This window comes from Haliotis rubra, unplaced genomic scaffold (assembly GCF_003918875.1).
Source record: "Haliotis rubra isolate DU_JTF1 unplaced genomic scaffold, ASM391887v1 Scf209, whole genome shotgun sequence".
Classification (NCBI taxonomy): domain Eukaryota; kingdom Metazoa; phylum Mollusca; class Gastropoda; order Lepetellida; family Haliotidae; genus Haliotis; species Haliotis rubra.
This window is the reverse complement of record NW_025766103.1, coordinates 693,597-720,046: the sequence shown is the minus strand read 5'-3', so window position 1 is coordinate 720,046 and position 26,450 is coordinate 693,597. Positions and strand designations below refer to the sequence as shown.

Below are 26,450 nucleotides of genomic sequence, written 5' to 3'. Positions count from 1 at the left end.
CATTCTATAAAGAGTTCGGGTTTAAATCTGCTACAACACAGAGCTTGGTACAAAGGCCAGTTAGCTTTTAAAGTTCCATCTCGAATATGGTGTAATATCAGATGGGTTTACAGGTTTTAGTATAGTCGGGAAATGGTCACTTCCACATAGGTCATCATGGACTGACCATTCAAATTCATTTAGTAATTCTGAATTGGTGATGGATAAGTCGAGAGTAGAATAGGTTCCTGTACCAGGGTGTAAATACGTGTTGGAACCATCATTATAAATACATAAATCATTGTCTGAACAAAACTCCTCCAGTAGTTTACCTTTAGCGTTTGTATTTATGCTACCCCAGAGTGGGTTGTGGCCATTTAAGTCCCCCATAATAATACAGGGTTTAGGGAGTTGGTCATACAGAGTTTGAAGATCAGTCTTCTGAATGACTGAAGACGGTGAGATATACAAAGAGCATAATGTAAATGCAACGTGTAAAGTGAGTCGCACTGCAACTGCTTGAAGATTAGAAGTAAGTGTAATAGGGCTATGGATAACATTCTGTTTGACTAGGATTGAAGAACCTCCAGTGGCCCTGTCACCTGGAGGTGAGAAATAATGATAAGCATTGAAATGACGTAGGTCAAAAAGATCCGTCTGCTTTAAATAAGTCTCCTGCAGACAAAATGCTGACGGCATACAATCCTGGACTAATAACTGTAACTCATTGTAATTATGCCGTAGTCCTCTGCAATTCCACTGTACGATGGTGTTGGAATTAACTATCTTTTCGGGGGATTTACTGGGGATCTACCCCGCACTGTTTTGGAGGGCGACAAGCTTCGTGCCCTAGATTGGACGTTTTTTCGGACACGTCCATATCCTCAAGTGATCCGTATTTGTTGTAAAGTTTGATTTTATTTTGAGACCCCTTTGGAGCTCTGCCACTTTGTTTCTTGTTAGCATCAGGCTTAGGCTTACCTTTACTTTGAACAATTTGTTGATTGTCAGATGACGATTGAGTGAGTGAATGGCGTGATTGAGAGGAAGATTTATGATCTGAAGAAGATTTTGACGTACCAGGAAGTGATTCCTCAGTCTGAGACGATATCTCAGGTACAAATTCTGTGGAGAGTCCCCTTTGACCCAAGTCAAGGTTGTTTGGCAGCTAGTGGATGATTTTGTTATTTTAGAGCTAGACTGAGATGGTGATTTGGTTACTGCAGCATAACTCTCTGGAAGGTCGGATCTCTTTACCAGTTTTTGCCTCAGAAAAAGTGATATTTTGGGTAAATTTGATTTTGTTAATTGCCATTTGCTCTTTCCAAATGGGACACTCTTTAGAAAAGCTGAATGGTCGCCCGAGCAGTTGGTGCATTTTTAAAAGTACTGTTACAATCTTCTGTTTGTGTGTCTTTCACCACAGTGAGCACACACAACAGACAATGTACAAGTATTTACACCGTGTCCATATTTCTGGCATTTAAAACACCTGAGTGGGTTAGGGATGTAGATGTCAACGGAATGTTACAGTAACCTGCCTTCAGCGATTTGGGGAGCATTTGGGGATGAAAAGGAAAACAGATAGGTATTCGTTCTGAAAGTTTCATTGTTTTTCGGGTTGTAAAGCGCTTAACGTAAAGAACACCTTGATCTTTCATTTCTGATACTATGTCAAGTTCTGACATATCATCAAACAATCTGTCCCGGTCTCTGACGATTCCTTTACTTGTGTTCAAAGTTTTGTGAGCAGAGACCGAGACCTGAATGCCAACGAACAATTCTGTATTCATCAAGTTGGTTGATTGTGGTTTTCGCGCATTCAACTAGCAGCGCACCTGAACGGAGACGTTTAATGTTCTTTACATCCCCAGCAATACCTTGAATACCCTTAGATACTGCAAAAGGGTTCAACTTTAATGGACTTTTGTCTAGAGTCTCGATTACAAGGAAACGTGGCCAATACTCAATCGATTTAGGCAGTCTGTGGTCATCATCAACAGGGTCATTGTCAAGAGGACGTTTGGTTTTTTGTTGGTGTTTCGTAAGCCATGGTTATTGTATTAGATTTCATCATCCGAGCTCCCCACCCACCACGGAGTATCACAAGGACGATGCTAAAACAAGCGGATCTCCGACTTGCAGCACCAAGGATACCCGGATGACATACTCCAGCAGAAAATTAAAAAGATTAATGAATCCACCAGATTGGCCCATGAGCCACCGCCTTCTGGGCATACGACTCTAGGCAAAACATACATGAAATTGTGCAGTTGAAATTCAAAATTCAAAGTTCAAAAATTGCCAAGACTTAAAAATATCATATAATAATTCTCAAATTTTGTGAAAAATTTAATAGTTGTAGCACAGTGCTTGGCGTGACCAGCCGATTGATTGAACCGGGCCAGTTCAACCACCCGTCTAGGTGAAGTAAGGGGCGAAGTGGTGTGTTGGGCAAAGGAACACTGTTCCTGGAACCAATGCCCTCAACCACCAGCCTCCCGTCCTTCACCGACACAGGGGCGCAACCCACGGCAAACGGGTTGGTGGACCTAATATCCCCCCGGGTCCACAACGGGGGGTTGAAGGGCGCTTGGCGTGACCCAGCACCCACCACGAGGAGGTGGCCCTTCATGGGTGCCATAAAGCACGTGGAGGACGGTTTGGTGTACAGGAAGGAAATACAAACATTTATTTCATACACTTTGGCAGTATATGGGGTTTAACCAGAGCTTATATAAATATAATTTGCATATTCACTGGGTTATGTCAAGATATGTTTGCTCGTCAAACTGAAATTCCTGTATCCTATTTACATTCGTCGACAAGCACAACTGTATGAACTGTAATATTTAATTCTTATGAACCTGACGAACGTAAGCACGGACGTATATAGTGAGTTCCTCAGGTGCATTAGCATTACATATTGACATAAATTAAATGTATTGATATGTGGCAATGCTGAGGGCCCACTGTATGGTTAATAATTAATTACTCTCGTCACTGAAGTCTAACCAGATCACCGTACTTTCAATAAATCATTTTATTAAATAGGGGTGCTGGGGTAGCCTAGTGGTTAAAGCGTTCGGTCTCCATGCCGAATATCCAGGTTCGATTCCGCACATGGGCACAATGTTTGAAGCCCATTTCTGGTGTTCCCGCCTTGGTATTGCTGTAATATTGCTAAAAGCGGAGTAGACGTACCATATTCACTCACTCACTAAATAGGATATCTTTTACAGAAAATGAAATGGACACAGGCTTTTTTCATTCTGAGTCTGCCAGTAGCCGGTGTCTGCAGTAACGATGGTGTATACAGTGACACCACTGTGACGATCCACCCTCAATGGCTGGCACAGGGAGGAAGCGCTCGCTACGACTTTAATAGGTGGAACAAGCACAATAACTTGGATCAAACACGTCTCATTCCAAAATGTCGGAAGCTCCGGACTGACAGTGGACGCTGGGGCGACAGAGATTACAATGGTGATCTCTTCCTGGACGTGAGAACTTATGTTTGCTTATTTGTTTCCAGTATGCTGACATATCCCAGTTACATGACAGCGATGTATCAATAGTCCGGTGTAGACCATGTCATGTGATTGACATCATTTGCAATGATCTACGCGCTTGGGATATGATGACATGCATTACCCATGTCATCGGTCTTGACCATCCGATAGGGGTACACGCTTCTTCTGACAAGCATGTGTTGCTGTTGATGATATATTCAATGATCACCTGAGAGCTATTCAATTATACCTGCAAGGGATCACGACTGACTGACTGACTGAGTTTAAAAATACTAGATATTCCAGCAGTATCTTTACCTGCATTTGTGCCCAAGGGATGACGAGCCAACAAGGAATCACGAGTATTTTTCAAAGACATACCTGAACTTATCAAATTGAAAATGTAATAATATAGTATATCATTACTGAGTGAGTGAGTGAGTTTAGTTTTACGCCGCAGTCAGCAATATTCCAGCGGTGGTCTGTAAATAATCGAGTCTGAACCAGACAATCCAGTGATTAACAGCATGAGCATCGATCTGCGCAATGAAAAGAAATATTTAAAATGAGGAGATATGGTTTCGAACTATTCTCAGTAAAGTTTCAAACTTAAGTTATCGCACACAATTTCGGCAATATAAACAGAGTAAATGTTTGCGCTGAGGTGCAGTGTCGAATGTTTACAACATTGCATAAAGTTGGATACAAGTCCTTTAGGCTAAACAGCATATTACCTACAGTGCCATTAAGATCAAGAAAGGCACTCTTTCATGTCATGCTGTGTTGTCCTTTTAGGCTGGGAGTCGGTTATAAGCGGTAATAAACATGTTTACAATATTGCATGATGTTGATGTCGTATCAATTAATCTTATAAACATATCCATTGGAGTGGCCTGAAGATCCCAACCGTAGTGGCTACCCTGACCCCAACTATCTGAAGAACGTTACCAAGCAAGAAGAACTGTTCTCCAAGTACGTAGAGAACATCAACACTGGCTATGAGAACGGCATGATCATGATGGCAGAAGGTAAGAACGTTCGATATGATTGCTGAGTAGCCATGGAGGATAAGACCAAAACAAACATAATATCAATCACATCCATTGGTTTCCAAAAGTGCATCTTGAGGACATAGTCGGTTTATTGTCAGTGGTCAAGCAGACGCCAAACAGTGAACTAACGTTAAACAAACTGAAAAGCAAACAGTGTGCTTTTCTAACAAAGACATCAGAGTGACCTAAACCGTAATATTGCATCTCTTTCAACATACCACATTCTATTGCTCTATTTATATTACATCACTATTTCTTACACAATGTATGCTCTGTTATAGCATTATTCCTATCATATTGAAATTTAAACATTTCAAAGATTTTCAAAGCATTTCCTTTCCACTCATTTCTTACCAACAAATTAATTGGTGTATCTTTTACTCTTACCCTACTGACAGCTCTCTTCTTCCCGAGTTGGATAGACATGTCTGAACATGATGGTCATTTCCCAAACAATGTCGATGCTGCTGCAGAGTTCATGATGTTGATGGTGCAAGGAGTTTATGACTACACCAAAGGACGGATACCACCCTATTTTGAGCCCATCAATGAACCGAATTTTAAATGGCATATACTGAATTTCACAACAATTAATCTCTTTCACCAAATGAGTTGCGGAGAAACTCCATACCAAATTTAACATCAAGGTGGCTGGTCCTACACTTTCCAGTGAAATTAAGAACGCAGATTTAAATGACTTTTCGTTTTGGAAAGAAGTGGCTAATTTCATGGACATCAACTTAGGCTTCATAGATGTATTTTCATTTCATGCATACAATGACATCGTTGTTTCTGGAAGATCTTACAATTTTACTGGAGCAAATGAAGCCCGTCTGATAGCATTTATAGACCTGGTTGAAAACTACGCCACTCAGAAGACCGGAAAGAGTATTCCCCTTGTTATCAGTGAATATGGTCGCGGTGCAGCTATAGGACGTGACAAATATGCTCCATCACCTATAATGGAATTTTCAACAATCTACCAGGCTAATGGCCACAGATTTACCCAATTAAGTCTCAGGGAATACATTGACATAGCAGTGGCGTGGATTCTAGCCAATGAAGAGTGGCCAGGACGGTATAGTATCAACTATTCACTTTTCACTCTTGATGGGAAACCCACAAATATTGACAACATTTACGAGTTTTGGTACAAATTCGCGTCAGGCTTCTCCTTTATCAGAACTACCAGCCAATATGACGGAGAGGAACGAACAGTGTCTCCATTAGCAATGTCAAGTACATCGACGAACGAAACCGTCATTCTCTTGCACAGCTATTCTCGGAGGTCACAAGCAGTCAAGCTAGTCTTCCAAGAAGACTGGATCAAACCAACAACTGGCCAAGCTACTTGTACCACCATCAAGGACGACTGGTTCCCAGTCATCACCATCAACGAAACCATCGACATCCAGAAGACACAAGGAATTGTTGAACTTCCTCCTGAAGCATCATGTCACATTACATTCAACACCTCTTCAAACAAACTGCCGTCGGTCACTCTCAACGAAACCACATATTACGGAGCGGATACACTGATACCAATCAAGGGCAATGTTGTCTCGACAGTGATATCTCTACCAAATGGCCAGTATGACAGTGCAAGGCTGAGAGTTTCAACCAGTTGGCTGAACAATGAAACAAACAGTGTATCATATCTTACCTTTAACCTCCACCGCCTTGACTCTTTCTTTAAACTGTATGATTCTGACAAGTATGCCAGCGACACCTATTGGAATGTATGGGAGTTTGTAGTCCCGTCATCTGTGTTTGTCCCGGGTGCTAACCAGTTACAGGTTCATTTCTCTAACAACATAACAACAGGGTATGTTTCTTCTGTTGTCCTTGTTATAGCCAAGCTGGTACAAGCTGACTTCTGAGGTCATGGTAATGATACTAATTCTGACAAATGCCTCAAATTTCATCATTAAAGAAATTCCATCAATGTATTTTATGTAATAACTCGTATACGTTCAGGTCACTAGACCAAATTATGTTTCAACAACAGAAAAGGATGTGTTGAATATAAATAATACCACAACCGGCATGGAATTGCCCTTCTCACAGCAAAACCTGTCCTGTCTGATTTGAAGTGAGTGTAGTGCTAATTCTTCTCATTCCTCAGTTGTAATTGACATAATTAAACGAACAGGACAACCACTTTTTCAGTAACAAGCCTCCAACCCAAAATACATACACATAAATTGATGGATAACTAGAGCACATGCAATGTATTTCATTGTATTTCATTAAGATTGGTGTTTCTTATCAACATAGTATAAAAATAGACACATCCTTGATGATATAAATATTTTTACTCTGTAAGATAGGTATAAATAATTCATAGACATGTCACAGATCAGATATAAAATACATGCCATTCAGCTTCAACAACAAAAATACCATTTGATTTACAAAACAGGCAATGCCTTTCACTACATGCAACATTAATATGACTTTCAACTGCTAGTTTAAAATAACAACACCGAAATCGGGTACATAAATTCGTCGTCGTATTCCGTCTTAACACTGCAAATATAACATTCTAAAAGGTTGACAACCAATGGAATGAAACCAACAAACAACGCTATAAAATCTAATATCCGAAAAATAAGTTTGTTGAATTTATTTTGAATTATAAAATGGACATAGACAAGAGAATATAAATAACAAATTGTAAAAAAGGTGTTTATTAAGAGTGAGTGACTTTCGTTTTACGTCTCTATATTGCAGCGGTCTGTAGATAATTGAGTCTGGACCAGACAATCTAGTGATCAACAGCATGAGCATTGATCTACGCAATTCTGATAAGAAACGAATCCTAGAGCAATCGGACACACATTCTCCAAGCGGTACCAGATCCTTAGGCAGCTTCTCGAACTCTATTTGCTGTGCTTTCGCCAGTTCGTAGAAGACGGCAAAATAGTAGATATGATCTCCATATACCCACCACACTAATTTCGACCTGCTGCAGGCAAACTCCGAATCGTTCTCGCCGACTGCCTGGAAACAAAGGACAGACACAACCGATGTACCGACTGCCTTGCTGCTATACCGAAAGTACCTACCATGTTCGAACAAGACAAGTCTACTTGCAAGTGTAGCGCCATAGACCACTGCGTTGGCAGCAAGAAATGCGTTCTCTGAAAAAAACAAAGATACACTATATACACCCGAAGCGACTCCCACTAGAGGTTCCAGAAGGTACCAAATGATCAATGGTACTACGATTTTTCCTGAAACCACATTGAATATTTGTTATCAGGTTATTGGTTTCAAGATACCATGTTAACCTATTGTTTACCATTCGTTCCATGGTTTTACAGACACAACTCGTTAGGGAGATTGGTCTATAATTTGACGGATCAGTATGATCCCGACCAGGTTTTGGAATAGGGACTACAATAGCATTACGCCACGAAGTTGGGAAATTCCCTGAAGTCCATATTGTTTCAAAAAGAGTTAGAAGTGTTTCCAAACATGATTCTGGTAAATGCTTCAAGAGCTGATAGTGTATATTATCAGCTCCTGTTGCTGTGTCATGAGCTTGCTCAAGGGCAGTGTGGAGCTCATGTAATGAAAAAAATTCATTATAATCGTCGCCATTGTCTGAGTTAAAATATATTCTCTTCTTCTCCTGTTGTTTCTGGTATTGTTGAAATTTGACGAAGAAGAATGTTTGGCGAGTGTTTCACCAAGCTTATTGGTAATGTCAGACTTACCCGTTAATATATTGTCACCATCCTCCAGATGGCGAACAGTATATTTGGAACCTTTGCCCGTAATTCTTTGGATCATGTTCCATTCCTTCGAAATTGGTGTACGGGAATTTATCTTGGAAACATATTTCCTTTACGACTGACGCTTATTCTGCTTAAATGCGCGTCGAGCCTTGGCATTTAAAATTTTAACTTTATCTAAATTATGGACTGTCTGCTTTCTTCCTACTTTTTCTGGCCAGTTTACAGTCATTATTAAACCATGGTTTACGAATATGTGGAATTGCAGAGGAAAACAACTATAGGATCTTCGCTGTTCGCAAAAACATCATGTTTGTAGTGATCATTACATAGTGTTTTATATAATGACCAATCAGCCCTGGCAAAGTTCCTTCTGGATAAAGGTAGATCATCTCCAGGGCTTATTGTTTTGAGAATGGTGGGGAAGTGATCACTCCCACATAGGTCATCATGGACCATCCATTCAAATTCATTATATAAAATGGAGTCAACAAGTGATAGATCCAGGGAAGAATATGTTCCCATAGCTGGATGTAAATAAGTGGCGGAATCGTCATTGCAGATACATAAATTATTGTCAGAAATGAATTCCTCGATGATTTTACCTTTATTATTAGTATGGACACTTCCCCAAAGCGGGTTGTGTCCGTTCAGATCGCCCATGATAATGCATGGCTTTGGAAGCTGATCGTACAGATTCTGAAGATCTGATTTTCGAAGATTAGATGACGGAGGTATATACAAACTGCACAGAGTCAATGCAATGTGCAGAGTAAGATGAACAGCTATAGTTTGAAGATTCGTCGCAAGTGGGACAGGGCTATGTATGACACCCTGCCGCACCAAAATGGAAGCACCTCCCGTTGCTTTATCTCCTGGAGGAGAGAAGGAGTGGTAATCACTGTATCGTCTTTGATTAAAAATATCGGTATCTTTGAGATATGTCTCTTGAAAACATATTGCTGACGGTTGGAAATCTTGTAATAATAACTGTATCTCGTTGAAGTTATTTTTGAGTCCTCTGCAATTCCATTGCATTATAGTGGACAATTGAATCATTGTGCCTCAATAGGGGATCTTTCTCGGGAATGCGAGGAGGAGTAGCTCCTCCGCCTGTCCTGAGAGGACAGCGTGACCTCCATGTCCAGAGGTCCAAATTGGTTCTCTAAAGGAACCTGCAAAGGTTAAGGGACAATAGGAGGTTCGTCTTTGTTGATTTTCTTTCCTTTCTTTTATCTATGTCTGGTTGTGAAGCTGACGTTTCTGGTGTTGTTTCGGTCAGAATGTCTGTTTGGGATCCAGACGTAGAGTGTGTAAGTACCGGAGAAGATTCACGAGCTGAAGCTGAAGCTGTAAGGGTAGGTTGGGTTGATTTTATCCAAGTCAAGTCAGTTTGACATGAAATGGAAGACGTTGCAACTGGGCGACTGACCGCAGCAGCATAGCTGACATTTGACGGAGGTGAAGTTTCAGTTGTTAACAGTCTTTTGGCCTCAAGGTATGAAATATGTTTTTCACATTTTAGTTTCATAATTTTAGATTCTCGTTGAAAAACAGGGCAGGATCTTGATGAAGCAGGATGTGCACCATCACAGTTAGCACACTTGTAATTTTTGTCACAGTCAGAGCCGTCATGGTGATCACCACAACGGTGACATACAACGGTGTTATGGCATGATTGTGACCCGTGTCCAAATTGCTGACATTTGTAACACCGGAGTGGATTGAGGATATACACATCCACTCCGATGTTAAAAATCAAGTGATGAATGCTTTGCTCAGATATAATTGAAATATAGTTAAAAATAAATTCAATAGATTATCCTGAAATTAGAATCCAATAGCTGTGTTCAAGTACGGTGGAGATTTTGAAACAATGCTAACAATGAATAAAGCCTAACTACTACAGAAATTGTTTTATCATGTTTATCGCTAATCTTCACCATGTTCACTGGTGTGCCGATATCAGACGATAACATCAGTGGCATTCTACAGATGGTGACGCCTTGGGCTGCACCCTTTGTAAAGCCAAAAGTGTACTGTAAGTTTTGATGATTACTACAGTGAGAGGCCACTAATGTTTCGCGTGAAAGGTTTTTTACAGCATGTGTCCCCATTGAAGCAACACATTCTTTTTCCCTGAATCGATTCAAAACCCCTGCTCGTAATTTCGGTTTGCATGCATGTTAACTAAATTTGACAAAGAGAATAACAACAACAACGTTTCCTTCAAACTGTAAAAGATACGAAATACGTGGTACTTACCATAATTAGTTACAGTAACGAAATCGCTCTGTCAGAAGTGGACATGGCACACATTTCTGAGAGTGAGACCAGCAAGAGCTGACGGCTACCTCGTCATGCTTTTGTTTCATTCGTCGCTACTTCGAATGATGGTCAACCTCCATTTCAGCAAGTTTTGAACTCTCGGACACGTCGAACCTCTATTGCAGCATCCCGAGGCACGGCAGCACGTCTCAGGCATCGTAATATTGCTGCGCATTTGGAATCGACCGTGCAACAAACATTAAACGTCATTATGCCGGAAGTACACTCAGGACCGTAGTGATTGGCGCCATCTATTGGCGAAGCAGTAAAGGGCGATAACTGAGGAATGTTCCCCATTGCACATGCAAGAAAAATTCTTGTATCTTCCAGCAGCTAACTGGGAAAGCAGACCCACCACCCTGACGAGGAAACATTCGCGATGCCCCATTGCCAAACTACGGCGGACTGGATGAGGGGGAGGGGAGGGGGGACATCCACTGGGTTTTCTCCCCATTACCTATACTACTTTACGTTACATTATAAATGTAACCACCGGATAAATGACATTATCGATGGTAAGTGAAATGCAACTCATTAGACTGCAATGTTTTGATATCATAACATTTTTTGCCATTATCAAACCAACCACCCCAATGCCATATATAATATAACATTCATTGAACATTTCTACGAGAAACAAAGATACTGATGGAAACAAATAAGAGGACACATGAAAGTACGAGCGTTCCTTTGATTATTCCCGGATGTTTACCCATAGTGCAATACGAAGCATGCAAAGAAATCTGGAAAAGGATATAAGAACACTTGTGCTGTCATCTGTTCCCTTATTAGTTTCCATCAGTATATGTCTTTAACATGTAAGTACGAGCGTTGTACCCCGAAATGAACGTTGTTGTGGAATTTCCTTTGACAGAATGGTTCAATGTAACACATTGGCCATGTTCAAATTTAATTCATTTTAATTCGGTTGGTAATGCAATCTAGAAAATCCAAAGAGTCACGGACACCTTTGTAATGCAAGTAGAAGCATTATTCCAATTAACAGTTTTGTAATATCTAGCGGTTTGGCTTTAAGGCACAAGGATGTTTTATAGCTTCAAGCAGTGAAACAATACTACGTGATCACTAAATTATTTTTTAAACTTATTGTAAAATAGATCCCTTTTATTAGATCCGGTCGTCATGTCGTGCTCTGTCATGTTGGTATATCAGGGTCACGACTCTTGTACTGTACAGCCATGGTTATCCCATGGGAAAATATTCTCTAGATATTACATAGATATTTTACAATTATCAGTTTAGTCTTCCACGTGACAAGTGTATATCAAGAGCCTTTAAATAACGTCTTTGCTCGTAACAGCTGAACCCGTGAAGATCCGAGTTACAATTGATCTTCCGTAACCTATGCTTGCCGTAAGAGGCGACTAAGGGGATCGGGTTGTCAGGCTCGCTGACTTGGTTGACACGAGTCATCGTGTCCCAATCGCGTAGATCGATGCTTTTTCTGTTGATCACTAGATTGTCTGGTTCAGACTAGATTATTTGCAGACCGCCGCCCTATATAGCTGGAATATTGCTGAGTGCGGCGTAAAACACATCTCAGTCACACACACACTCACTCACTCACTCATAACATCTGAGTGACAGGGTAACATGCACTTATTTCAAGGCTACATTATCTCCACACCTACATTCCAGCGAATGGTCTTATCATGTACTAATACGTATGGAACGTTATGGATAATTCCCATGAATTCTGACCTAAAACCTGTGTGCTTGTGATGACACATCACATTCCCTTCACGATGAAATGGACACAGGTCTTTCTCACAGTGTGTCTGACAACGTGTGTAAACACTGACACAACTGTGACGATCTACCCTCAGTGGTTGGCACAGGGAGGTAATGTCCGCTATGAAAGTGACAGGTGGGACAAGCACAATGGTCTGGAGAAGGAATCCTTGATACCAAACTGTCGGAGCTTTCGGACTGACAGCGGGCGCTGGATTCACGAAGATTATTTTGAACGGCTCTTCCAGGATGTAAGATTTTTAAATACATGTATTTCTAATTCGATTCTTAAATATGTTCTCCAAACACTTTACGTATTAAATACCAAAGAAGAGTCAGGTTAGAATTGGTCTTTTGCAACCCATGCTGGTCGTAAGAGGCCACTAACGGGATCGGGTGGTCAGGTTCGCTGACTTGGTTGACACATGGCATCGTATCAATATTGTGTAGATCGATGCTCATGCTGTTGATCACTGGATCGTCTGGTCCAGACTCGATTATTTACAGGCCGCCGCCATATAGCTGGGAACATTATATCACATGTCAAAAGAAACTGTTGCTCTTTTGAAGTCCGTTTTGACGTATTGGAAACAGACATAGATCATCATCATTGTGGTAGTGATATTGCTCTGATGCATGGAGGCGATGAAACTGAATTTTGAGACCTGAGGCTGAAATGGTGAAGCCTACAAGTATACTTGTCCGTGACTAGGAGACTAGGAAATACTATTGACTGCACAATTACTGAATAAACCTTTTCATTTCTTATATAACGTGATCACAGTACAAAATCCGTTGGTGATCATGCATACTTTGGTGACATTTTTATGAAATTTTGTGTTCAATCTTCACTACAAAATGATCCCAAAATATTCAGCTAACCTTTCTTGTATCATACTGAGATCTATTTCCAAACGGTTTCATCATAAACATTACAAAATATTAATTTTCTTTTTGTAATTTTATACAAAACGCTTCGACTAACTGAACAGCATTTAGACGTATACGGTGAATGTATGTGATGATATGCATTGATGAATATTTACGAAACAGACCATGTATAATAACAATCTTCTAGTCAATCAAACATATTGATTGTAGTGGCCAGAGGACCCAAACCGTAGCGGCTACCCAGACCCCAGCCACCTGAAGAACGTTACCAAGCAACAGGAACTGTTCTCCCTGTACGTTGCTAACATCGACAGTGGTTACAAGAACGAAATGATCATGAACGCAAGAGGTGAGAATATTTAGAAACAAACGCTAGTCTATAGTGAGTGAGTTGAGTTTTACGCCGCTTTTAGTAATATTCCAGCATTGTCATAGCTAGGACACCAGAAATGGGTTTACACTTTATATCCATGTGGGGAATCGAACCCGGGTCTTGGGCGTGATGATCGAACGCTTTACGTACTAGGCTACCACACCGTCTCTGTCTGTTTCATAATCAAAACATTCGTACTTCTTTATCTTTATACAACAATAATAATGGCAGCAAAGGCCAAATGAAATGTTAGCAACAAAGTCGAAAATCCGATGTACTGCAAAGAAGCGGTGATAATCAACAGACAGGCAAGCCTGATTCAATACTTCCATTATATTCTCCGCTCAACATATTGAAGCTATATGGTTGCTCCACTATACATTGTTCTACAGGCACCCGTGAAGAGCCACCCCCTCGTGGTGGGTGCTGGGTAACGCTAAGCGCTCTTCAACCCCCTGTTGTGGACCCGGGGTATATTGGGTCTCCCAACCCGTTTGCCGTGGGTTGCGCCCCTGTGTCGGTGGAGGAAGGGAGTCTGGTGGTTGAGGGCACTGGTTCCAGGAACAGCGTTCCTTTGCCCAACACACCACTTTGCCCCTTACTTCACCTAGACGGGTGGTAGAACTGGCCCGGTTCTATCAATCGGCTGGTCACGCCATGCCCAGTGCATAATTATTTTTTTTGCACATTTCTCTTATTGGGTATTGGTAATTTTGATTTCCTGTGTACAAATTCTTGATTTATTAAATTGCCTAGATTTCTATGCCAGAAGGCGGTGGCTCATGGGCCAATCTGGTGGAAGAATTAACCTTTTAAGTTTTCTGCTTGAGTATATCATCCGAGTAAACTTGGTGCTGCAAGTCGGAAACCCACTTGCTTTTAGCATTGTCCTTGTGATACTCCGTGGTGTGTGGGGAGCTTGGATGATGAAACTTATACCCTAACTATGGAATACAAAACCCCCTAAACGAAACAAACCTCCACTTGACAACGATGATGATGACGAACGTCCTTCCAACTCAATCAAATATTGGCCTACGATTTCTGGTTATCGAGACTGTAGACAAGGCTCCACTGAAGCTGAACCCTTTTGCAATTTCCAAGGGTGTCCATATTATTGCAGGTGAGGTTAACAACATTAAAGGATTGCGTTCAGGCTCTCTGCTGGTTGAATGCAGTAGAAAACAGCAAGCAACTAACCTGATGTCAACAGAATTATTTGTTGGAATTCCAGTTTCTATCACTGCCCACAGAACTCTGAACACTAGTAAAGGCATAATCAGAGACAGAGATCGACTGTTGGCTGATATGTTAGTACTAGATATTGTTTCTGAGATGAAGGATCAGGGAGTGACAAATATTAAAAGATTCACAGACGGCAGAAACAACGAAACAATCAAAACAAATACTTATCTGTCATCTCCAAATCCTCCGAAGTCTGTCAAAGCAGGTTACTGCAATATTTCAGTTGACATCTACATTCCAAATCCTTTGAGATGTTTTAGATGTCACAAATATGGGCACGGAGTTAATACTTGTACAAAGTTCATTACATGTGCCCACTGTAGTGAGACTACTCATGTCACAGAAGACTGTACCAGTGACCTTAAAAAGTGTACAAATTGTTCAGGCAATCATTCTTCTTTCTCCAAAGACTGTCCAATCTGGAAGAAACAAATGGCAATCAATAAAATCAAATTCACCCAAAACATCAGTTTTGCTGATGCCAAAAGACTTGTGGCATCTGCAGCACCAACTGAATCATATGCATCAGTCGTCAGAGCTCATTCTAAAAACATATCAAAAGTAACCACCTCGTCGATACACTGCCAAACAGACTTGACGTGGGTTAAACAAATAATGCTAAGTTTGTTACACCTGAACAGTCTGCTCAGACCTCGACATCTTCTATCAACACTCACTCACTAAAGGTCCATCACAGCCCTGTAGTCAGATTTCATCTGTATCCGGAGAACAATTTTTGTCTCAGTCAACTCAAAATTCTCAATCAAAAACAAGCTCGAAGAATAATGTTCAAAGTAAAACCGACTCAAATCTTCAAAAAGGAGTGGCAGACCCCCGAAGGGTTCAGATAATCCAGTCAAATTGTACAATAAATACGGATCGCTTGAGGACATGGAAGTGTCAGAAAACTTCCATCCCAGGGCATATAGCTTGTCGCCCTCGAAAATGTGAGGGGTAGATCCCCTATTAACCCACCGAAAAGATAGTATTTTCTAAAAACATCGTGCAGTGGAACTGTAGAGGACTACAGACTAATTTCCATGAAATACATCTATTAGTCCAGGTTATAACACCATCAGTATTTTGTCTGCAGGAAACATACCTGAAACAGACAGACAATTTTACCTTACGTCAGTTCAAAGCCTATCATTGTTTTCTCCTCTGGGTGATCGAGCCACTGGAGGATCTTCTATCCTTGTGCGACAGGATATTATTCACAGCCCTGTTACACTCAAAACTAATCTTCAAGCTGTACCAATACGGCTTACTCTGGGTGTTGCTTCTACTTTATGTTCTCTATATATCCCGCCTTCATCAGCACTTCAGCAGGCTGATCTTCAGTCTCTCTGTGATCAACTACCGAAGCCCTGTACTATCATGGGCGACTTCAATGGCAACAACCCACTCTGGGGAGGTTCACACACTAACGCCAAAGGTAAAATACTTGAAGATTTTATCTCTAATAATGACCTGTGTATATTTAATGACGACTCAAGCACTTATCTGCATCCAGCGAGCAGCACATACTAATCTATTCAATGAATTTGAATGGGAAGTTCACAATGACCTTTGTGGAGGTGACCACTTCATAACTATTCTTTCAGAAATAACTCCATCTGATACTACATCGTATACAAGATGGAATTTTTAGAAGGCTAACTGGTCCTTATTATCAAACTATGTGTAAATCGAAACTACGACCTGAATGTTTCAGCGATATAACTGATCCCATTCAGACCTTTTCTGACGTTTTGAATGAAATAGCTGATGCGTGTATACCAAAGTCCTCTATGTCTCCACATGTACGGAAACCGTGGTTAATACAGATTGTAGGCAAGCCAGAAAAGCGAGGAAAAAGGCATAAAATTATTTCCGCCATTACCCCAACTGTCCATAACTTAAATAAATATAAAATACTCAATGCAAAGTCGAGTCGTATCTTCGAACAAAACAAACGGCAACCTTGGAGAAAATATGTCTCCAAAATTAATTCACGCACGCCAATGTCCAAGGTATGGAACATGGTTCAAAGAGTTAAAGGCAAAGGTCCAAACTCTGCTGTTCTGCTGTTAATTACTGACAAATCTAAAATTGCAAATAAAATTGGCGAAACTCTTGCCAAAAATTCATCATCGGCAAATTATTTCCCTGAGTTGCAGAGATATCAGAAACAACTGGAAAAGACAAAACTTAATTTCGAATCAAATAACGGTGAAGATTATAACGAAGTGTTTTCATTACATGAGCTACATACTGCTCTTGAGCATGCTCATGACATTGCAGCGGGTGATGATGATATACATTACCAGTTACTGAAACACTTACCTGAACCATGTCTGATGACACTTTTAGATATATTTGACAAATTATGGACGTCAGGAGAATTTCCTCCTACGTGGCGTAATGCCATTGTAGTCCCCATACCAAAACCTGGCCGGGATCATACAGATCCGTCGAATTACAGACCGATATCTCTAACTGTGTCTATAAAACCATGGAACGTGTGATGAATAATTGATTAACTTGGTATCTTGAAACCAATAACCTTATAACAAATATTCAATGTGGTTTCAGGAAAAATCGTAGTACCATTCATCATTTGGTACGTTTAGAATCCTTTGTTAAAAATGCTATAGTAAATAAACAACATGCAGTATCAATTTTCTTTGATCTTTAGAAAGCTTATGATACGACATGGAAGCATCAACAGTTTAACAAAAATTATAGCTTTTTCAAATTGTAATTATGCCAATTTTTTTAGCTTCTGGTCCTCCTTCCATACATTATTTGCCAAGAATTAAACTTTTATCAACAGATTTGTGTAACATGTAAACACTTTATATACATGCTTAGTTTGACCATTTTACATATTTGGGAATAGCATGATATGGGACAATATGATCAAGGAAACACTGTACTTGTGGACTATGAGGCTACCTGTACTGTACTACTGAGGTAAAATCTGTAAACATGTAACACTCATATACATGCTTAGTTTGACCATTTTACATATTTGGGAATAGCATGATATGGGACAATATGATCAAGGAAACACTGTACTTGTGTGCTATGAGGCTACCTGTACTGTACCGTACTGTACTACTGAGGTAAAATCTGTTAACATGTAACACTTCATATACATGCTTAGTTTGACCATTTTACATATTTATGTACTATGAGGCTACCTGTACTGTACTGTACTGTACTACTGAGATAAAGTCTGGAAACATGTAATACTTCACGTACATGCTTAGTTTGTCCATTTTGCATATTTGTGAACAGCATGATGTTAGAGTGAGTGACAAAGGAAACACTGAACTTGTGTACAACGAAACTGTTTGTACTGTACTGTGTACTACCGAGGTAAAATCTGTAAACATGTAACACTTCATATACATGCTTATTTTTGGACCGTTTTGTAGATATTTGTGAACAGCATGTTATTTGACAATGAGATCAAAGAAACACTGTACTTGCATACTAAGAAGCTACCTGTATTGTACTACTGAGGTAAAGTCTGTAAACATAATTCTGGGAATAAAAACATGAAAGAAAAAATATTGAACGGCTATTGCAGTTGTGTTTAAATAAAATAAATAGATGGTGTCTTGAAAACGGCTTTAAATTTTCCAAGTCTAAAACTAATTGTCTACACTTTTGTAGAAAAAATAAGCCGCATAAAGACCCGGAACTATCTCTAAGTGGCACTCCAGTCAAAGTTCTTGGGTCTAATTTTCGACTCTCATTTAACTTTTTTGCCGCATATTAAATCCCTTAAAGCTAAAAGCCTGAAGGCCCTTGATTTGTTGAAAGTTGTTTCCAGCTCAAAGTGGGGAGGGGATCAAGCTACCCTCCTCCACCTATATCGATCATTGGTCCGCTCGAAATTTGATCATGGCTCCATCGTATATGGTGGAGCCTGCAAAAGCAACCTAAAACTACTTGATTCTGTCCACCACCAAGGCCTAAGACTTTGTCTTGTGTCTTTTACAACCTCTCCTATTGATAGTCTCTATGTCGAGGCTGATGAGCCATCCCTTAACCAACGTCGTATCAAATTATTGTAGCAGCGTCAGGATGTAGTTATTGTTCTAACAAGAACCACAAAGCCACTGGGGTGTGAGGCGGATGGACTTTTATTACAACGAATGTAATAAACAAAAGCTTTAGCCTGAAACATGTTTAAATAACAATATAAGTTTACAATCAATAATTGACAGGAATCACATTACTACATAACAAGTCAATTAACTTATCCAAATACTTAATTAAACACACACGTACATGTATATACATAACTAATCATAACTACTCTTGCCAACACGTTACCGTGACAACTCCACAGATATATCAATGAATAATATCATGGTAATACACATGATTTGTTGATGCACATGAATGATACACATGTATTAATTATATTACATGGCTTTGATACTGTAAACATTTACACATATGATAGATGTTACATAATATACAATGATAAATATAATTGAAATAACAATGATAACATTTACGTTATCTGCAGGATGAATAAATACCATGTGGAAGGGATGGGTGACCGTGTTCGGCAGTTTGACTCCTGAGAGTTTCTAGGAATTGATTCCTGCCCCACAATGAAGCACATGTGACACATGTGGTCTCACCTTAGGCAAGTGAGTTTGTTCAAAATTGTCTCTGTTCACCCAGCAGGAAAATGGGTACCCGGTGGAAAACAGTCATATGACTATAACCTTCTAGCGCCTAACAGGCAGCTTAGGTTATCCGGGGTAATAATGACCTTGATTGTTAGCGCTATGAGCATACCTAGTGTGAAGTTTGGCGCTATATAAATGGACACATTATTATTACTATTACAACAAATGATTAAAAGAGTAACTACGGTAAAAGCTACATACAACCACATCTAACCACACATACGCACATACATCCACACACGCACTCCATGTTAGCTATAATAATGCAAATAGTAATAATGCTTTAATGTGATAGGAATATGGAAAATAAGATTATTGCTAAATATTATACTTGATGAAATATAATTAATGATTATAGGTAATGTTATAACTATATAATATAACACTTACACAACTCACTGTTCTGTGAGTCAAAACGTAACATTAACCTAACTCACCGTACTGTGAGCTAAACTTAAACTATAAAAACAGTATGATAACTCACTCTACACCGATAATGACACACAACTTTAAAAGATTCACATGTTTATTATGTTTACAACTATAACCAATATAAAGTTGAATCTGCCACATTATCTTTACAGTATATAACAAAACTCTATTCCAACGAGTCTAATCCTGCATTTAACTGTGTCTTCAATCCTCTTTATGAGGATTTAAACATTAAGTGTATTTATAAATCACCTTCTCTTGTTCCGCCTCTTGGGCTAAGAATTAAACTATTCATTTCTGCTGCCGGCATTGAGCTGGAAAATATATGTCCTCCCCGTCTTCTTTCTTCTCCTCCTTGGCAACTGGTGAGGCCTGAAGTTGACCTCTGACCAAGTTTAAGAAATCTGAAACTAATGAATAACAATATAAACAAGAATATAATCAATTAAAAAATAAATACAATACATACAAATCCTTATTTACAGATGAGTCCAAGGATGGTGGCATGGTGGAATGTGTCACTCTCATTTGATCCCGAATAATATCTTTTCGACTACCAAATAACAGCTCTATTTTCACAGCAGAAGCTAACGCCATATTATCAGCTCTTAAATATATTAATAAACACCGTAAATATAAACAATACATAATATTTTCCGATTCTCTTTCGTGTACTCACGCTATTAAAACTATTTCTTGTAAACATCCACTTTTATTAGAAATTATTGAATTGTGTAATGAGCTTGCTACTGGCCAATGCGACATCGTCTTTTGTTGGTTACCCAGCCACGTTGGCATTTCTGGGAATACAATGGCTGATCTTGCTGCCAAGGCAGCACTCAATAAATCTGTGACACCACTTCTTATTCCATACTCTGATTACAAAGCTAGCATTAGAACCTACATCCGTGATCTGATGCAAAAGAAGTGAGACACCCAAGTAGGTATTAACAAATTACATGAAAGAAAACCCTATATCGGTTACACCTACTTGGGTTGTCAGTCCAGATTTGAAGAGGTCATCATACGACGATGTCGTATTGGCCAAACTAGATATTCTCATGCATACCCATTGAAAAGGTGAGGATCCTCCGTTTTGCATCCTTTGTGATGAGAGAACCACGGTCAAGCATGTCCTGCTTGACTGTGTTGAATTCTCCATCATAAGGGATAAATATTTCAATATCAAAACAGTAAAGGACATATTAAATAAAGTCAATTATCACTTAATCATTGATTTTGTAAAAGAGACAGATTTGTTAAATGAATTTTGAAATATGTTTCGTAGAGAAAGTTTTATAATTGGTAGTTCAGATTATCAACTTAGATTGTTTGTGGCTGTATCCTCAAAAGGGGTTGAAGTAGCGTAAAATTATTGTCCTCCTGAGAGGGTACGTAATTTCCAAAAACTTTCAAAGTCAATTTTGATCAACCAGACTTTTTAATCGTAGTATGTTTGTTATTTTAAATTTCGGCTAAATCTTCCTGCAATCGCCAGGGGCTGAAGGGATGATGTAAATCCAACTGAGGTCCATGCAGGTAGCAAAGGTACTGTAAGTCCCCATGGACCCTAGTATGGTGATCTACCTTCAGTTATTGGCGATCTCTACCCCGTGTTTTATATTGTACTGTCTTCTTCAAGATTTACATTCTAGTTTTATATTCATATCTGTGATACTCTAGTATTTTTACTGTCCATCGTCGACAGGTTTAACTCTTCACAATGTTTTCATTTTTATATTGTATACATTGTTTTCGTCACGATATGGCTGAAATATTGCCGATGTGACGTTAAATATTAACTCACTCACTCACTGTTCTACATCCTAGTTGACATGCTTATGCTGTGACATGTTAGAAAAGAAGGGGAGGGAAGACGTGCAGATGAAATGAGCAAATATGAGGGTGTTTCTTTCGACAATACAGAGTAGGAAAAAGTCAAAAGATCATCACCTTGGGCTTTTCTCACACGCCAGCCTTACATGCCTTGATAATACCGAAATACTGTTGAAACAGAACCACAACCTGATACAGCATGTCCAAAACTGAACAACATTGGTTTACATTGTTTCATTAGGCGGGGACATGAATACATGGGCATCACCCATTGTGTATCGGACCCGATCCTTCAGTTTGATGAGCAAACATGCTATGCATTATCTGTCAAATTTTTTACCTCCTTATGCCATTAATTTTGATAAGGTGAGACGAGTCGGCTGATGATGTCTTTCGCAGCTCTTTCGCTTGGCAATCGGTAGAAGATAAGAACCAAAGGTCGAGCCGTATTGACCGGTGATTAAGCAGTTCCATAATGCCAAACTAAGATACTAAGCTCGACGTCTTGTTTCTACTCTAGAAACTTAAGTTTGTGTGTTCTTTTTGTTACTTCTTTGGTTGGCATTTACAACTTCTTTAATATTAATACTTGCTTGATAATGGTGTTAGTAGCTACACCGAAACGCCGCTCATGCTAATATTAAAGACTGACTGACTGAGTTGGTTTTACGCCGCTTTTAGCAATATTCCAGCAACATCAAGACGGGGGACACCAGAAATGGGCTTCACACATTGTACCCATGTGGGGAATCGAACCCGGGTCTTCGGCGTGACGAGCCAAAGCTTTAAGCATTAGGCTACCCCACCGCCACGTTAATATTAAAGAAGTTGTATATTACCCATAGAACTCTCCTCGTTGTTCTCTTTGTAGAGCAAGCATAGATGTGTTTCAATAGTTTCGGTGTCGTTTACATTTTAGCTCACAACTGGCCAAATTGGATAAATCAGTCTGAGCATGATGGTCAGTTCCCGAACAACATCGACGCAGCTGCGGAGTTTATATTATTGATGGTGCAAGGAGTGTATGACTACGCACATGGTCACATCCCGGCATATTTCGAGGTCGTCAATGAACCGGATGTTAAAGAGGAGATCTTTGATTTCAGCACGACTGTCGCCTTCTTCCACAAAGCCGTTGCTGAGAAACTCCATGCCAGGTTTAACATTAAAGTGGCTGGTCCAACAATTACAGGCTATAACACAGTGGTGGACAGGAATGACTTTTCTTTCTGGACAAAACTGGTGGACTTCTTTGACATAACTTTAGACCATTTAGACGTGTTTTCCTTTCATTCATACAACGCAGTAAATGTAACGGGACGATCCCACCAATTTAATGGGATAAATGAAGCACGTCTGGTAGCATTTGTTGACCTCATTGAAAATTATATCCATCAAAAGACAGGAAGGATTATGCCTCTTATTATCAGCGAATATGGTCGCGGGGGAGTGATGGGAATCAGTTCGACCGCTCCCTCTGGGATAGTTGAGTTTGCAACAATATACCAGTCTAATGCCCACAGATTCACCCAACTAGGTCTCAGAGAATACATTGATAGGACGGTGGTGTGGTTGGCAGCCAATGGACAATATCCAGGACATGAAAGCCTCAACTGGTCTTATTTCACCCTACAAGGAAACGCAACACCTATTACTGATGTCCTCAAATTTTGGTACAATTTCACATCAGAGTATTCCTTCATCAGAACAACCAGTCAGGTAGACGTTCATGAACGAACTGTGTCACCACTGGCAATGTCAAGTTCCTCGCGTAATGAAACCGTTGTTCTCTTACTCAGCTATTCTCAGCAGCCTCAGACCATCAGGTTAGTTTTCCAAAACGACTGGATCAAACCGACTACGGGAGAAGCGACTTGCATCACCATCAAGGACAACTGGAATCCTGTTATGACCTTCAACGAACCCATAGACATTGGTACAAGTGGTGGAGTTATTGTCTTACCGCCTGAAGCAACCTGTCGCTATACATTCAAGACCCCAGCGCACCAGTTACCTAAAGTCACACTCAATGAAACTACGTACTACGGGAGTGATGTCATTATACCCCTTAAGGACGGCACCGCTCAGACAACCATACCCATCCCTAATGATAAATTCGACAGCGCGAGATTACGAGTTTCAGTCAGTCTTCCCATGAATGAAACAAACAGTCTGGCATCTGTTACGTTCAACAACCAACATCTTGATGTCTTTACAAGCTGTTTGACTCCGACAAAACTAGCAGTAAAATCTTCAACTACATGGATGTTTGGGAGTTTGATGTTCCGTCAACCTTGTTGAAATCCACTTCTAACGTGGTCCGGGTTAACTTCTCTAACAAGGAGTCGAAAGGTCGTGTAACTTCGGCCACCCTTGTCACAGGCAAGCTTGTCCCTTCTGACATTCTGTGATAACGAGTATATACTGACTAATTATTTGTCTGAAACATTATTAAACATGATGAACGGTTTCGTATATTTTTGTTGTGTGACTATAGTACATAGTGGCAGGTATGCACAAGCTGGAAAACTGTGTAAAGATATATTATAACCTCTTGCTTGACGACGACTACGAAATATTCACAGCCAAGCTGGTTCAAGCTGACTTCTGAAGTCATAGTAATGATACTAATTCTGACAAATGCCTCAAATATAAATCATTACAGAAATTCCATCAATGCGTTTTATGTCATTACTGTTATACTTTCAGGTCATTAGACCAAATTAGGTCCCAACAACAGCGAGTATTGTATTGAATATAAATAATACCTTAACCGGCATGTAATTGCCCTTCTCACAGCAGAAAACCTGTCCTGTCTTTTTGAAGTGAGGGTAGTGCTAATTCTGACTTCTCATTCCTCAGTTGTAATTGACATAATTAAACGAACAGGACCGAATCTTAAATCCGTAACCGGTCTCCAGCTCAAAATACATATACATAAATTGATGGATAACTAGTACATAGGCAATGTATTTCATTAAGATTGGTATTTCTTATCAACATAGTATAAAAGTAGACAAACATCCTTGATGATATTAACATTTTTACTCTGTAAGATATAAAAGAAAATATTTTTATATGTACTTATTTCTAACATGAGAGTATGGAGAAGAGGCGGTGGTGGTTGGAGTTGGGGTTTTTCTGTTTTCCTTTTTGTGTGTGTTGTTTTGGGTTTCAATGTTTTCTTTAAGCTTTCATTTGTTTTGTTTTTTGTCTATGTTTCATTTGTCTAATGTTATTTAGAGCTATCGCATATTAAGGACAACATTGAGGACATAGTTTCACAAACTGAACATCGTCCAAGGCTTCATCGTCGTATTCCGTTTGAAAACTGCAAATTTAACATTCTAAAATCAAGTTTGACAACCAATGGAATAAAAATAACAAAAAACGATATAATAGACTATCCGGAAAAAGTTTGTTGGATTTATTTGGAATTATAAACTTGACATAGACAAGAGACAAATAGGCTTCTTGCGATAGCTTGGTTCCCGGCATTGTGGTTTGTTCTATATCCATACACCTGCACATCTCTAATTGGGGTGCACTTCCACCGGAGGCATATGTGTGTGTGTGGCTACTTTTGTGTTGGACTAGTTTTGTATTCCTGGACTTCATTTGTGCGTGTATACTACTTTTGTACTTTTGTGGAGGTTTTAGTGGGTTGTGGGAGCTGAATTGGGGCAAAATGAAAATGACTGGATGAGATGAGATGAGGGGAGGGGGGACATGAAAGTACAAGCGGTCTTTTCTTTATTCCCAGACCCCATATATTTACCCAAAATCAACACTGTTGTGCAATTGCAAAATTTAATTCATTTTAACTCGGTGTACACAAATGAGATTAGTAAATGTAAGGTTGGTAATAAAATCTAGATGACCCAAACAAAAACGCTCACCTTTGTAATGCAAGTAGAAACATTGATCAAATTAACATTAGTTTGGTACTATTTACCAGTTTGGTTTTAAGGCAAAGGGGTGTTTTATAGCTTCAAGCAGTGAAACAATACTACGTGATCACTAAATTATTTTTTAAACTTATTGTAAAATAGATCCCTTTTATTAAATCCGTCGTCATGTCGTGCTCTGTCATGTTGGTATATCAGGGTCACGACTCTAGTGCTGTACAGCCATGGTTATCCGATGGCAAAATATCCCTAGATATTACATAGATATTTTACAATTATCAGTTTAGTCTTCCACGTGACAAGTGTATATCAAGAGCCTTTAAATTACGTCTTTCCTCATAACAGCTGAACCCGTGAAGATCCGAGTTAGAATTGATCTTCCGTAACCTATGCTTGTCGTAAGAGGCGACCGACAGCATTGGGTTGTCAGGCTCGCTCACTTGGTTGACACGTGTCATCGTGTCCCAATCGCAGAGATCGATGCTCATGCTGTTGATCTCTTGATTGTCTGGTTCAGACTCGATTATTTGCAGACCGCCGCCATATAGCTGGAATATTGCTGAGTGCGGCGTAAAACTCATCTCAGTCACACACTCACTCACTCACTCATAACATCTGAGTGACAGGGTGACATGCACTTATTTCAAGGCTACATTATCTCCACACCTACATTCCAGCGAATGGTCTTATCATGTATTAACACGT

At 39.7% G+C, this 26,450-nt stretch overlaps 1 protein-coding gene across 1 annotated transcript; it reads left to right on the top strand.

The window, feature by feature from the left end:
* The first annotated feature begins 12,289 nt into the window (after positions 1 to 12,289).
* On the top strand, positions 12,290 to 24,138 carry LOC124276393 (beta-porphyranase A-like). Its single transcript, XM_046712034.1, has 3 exons — positions 12,290 to 12,614; positions 13,465 to 13,603; positions 22,757 to 24,138. The coding sequence occupies exons 1-3, from the start codon at positions 12,354 to 12,356 to the stop codon at positions 24,136 to 24,138; spliced, it is 1,782 nt and encodes a 593-aa protein (XP_046567990.1). The 5' UTR covers positions 12,290 to 12,353.
* The last annotated feature ends 2,312 nt before the right edge of the window (positions 24,139 to 26,450 follow it).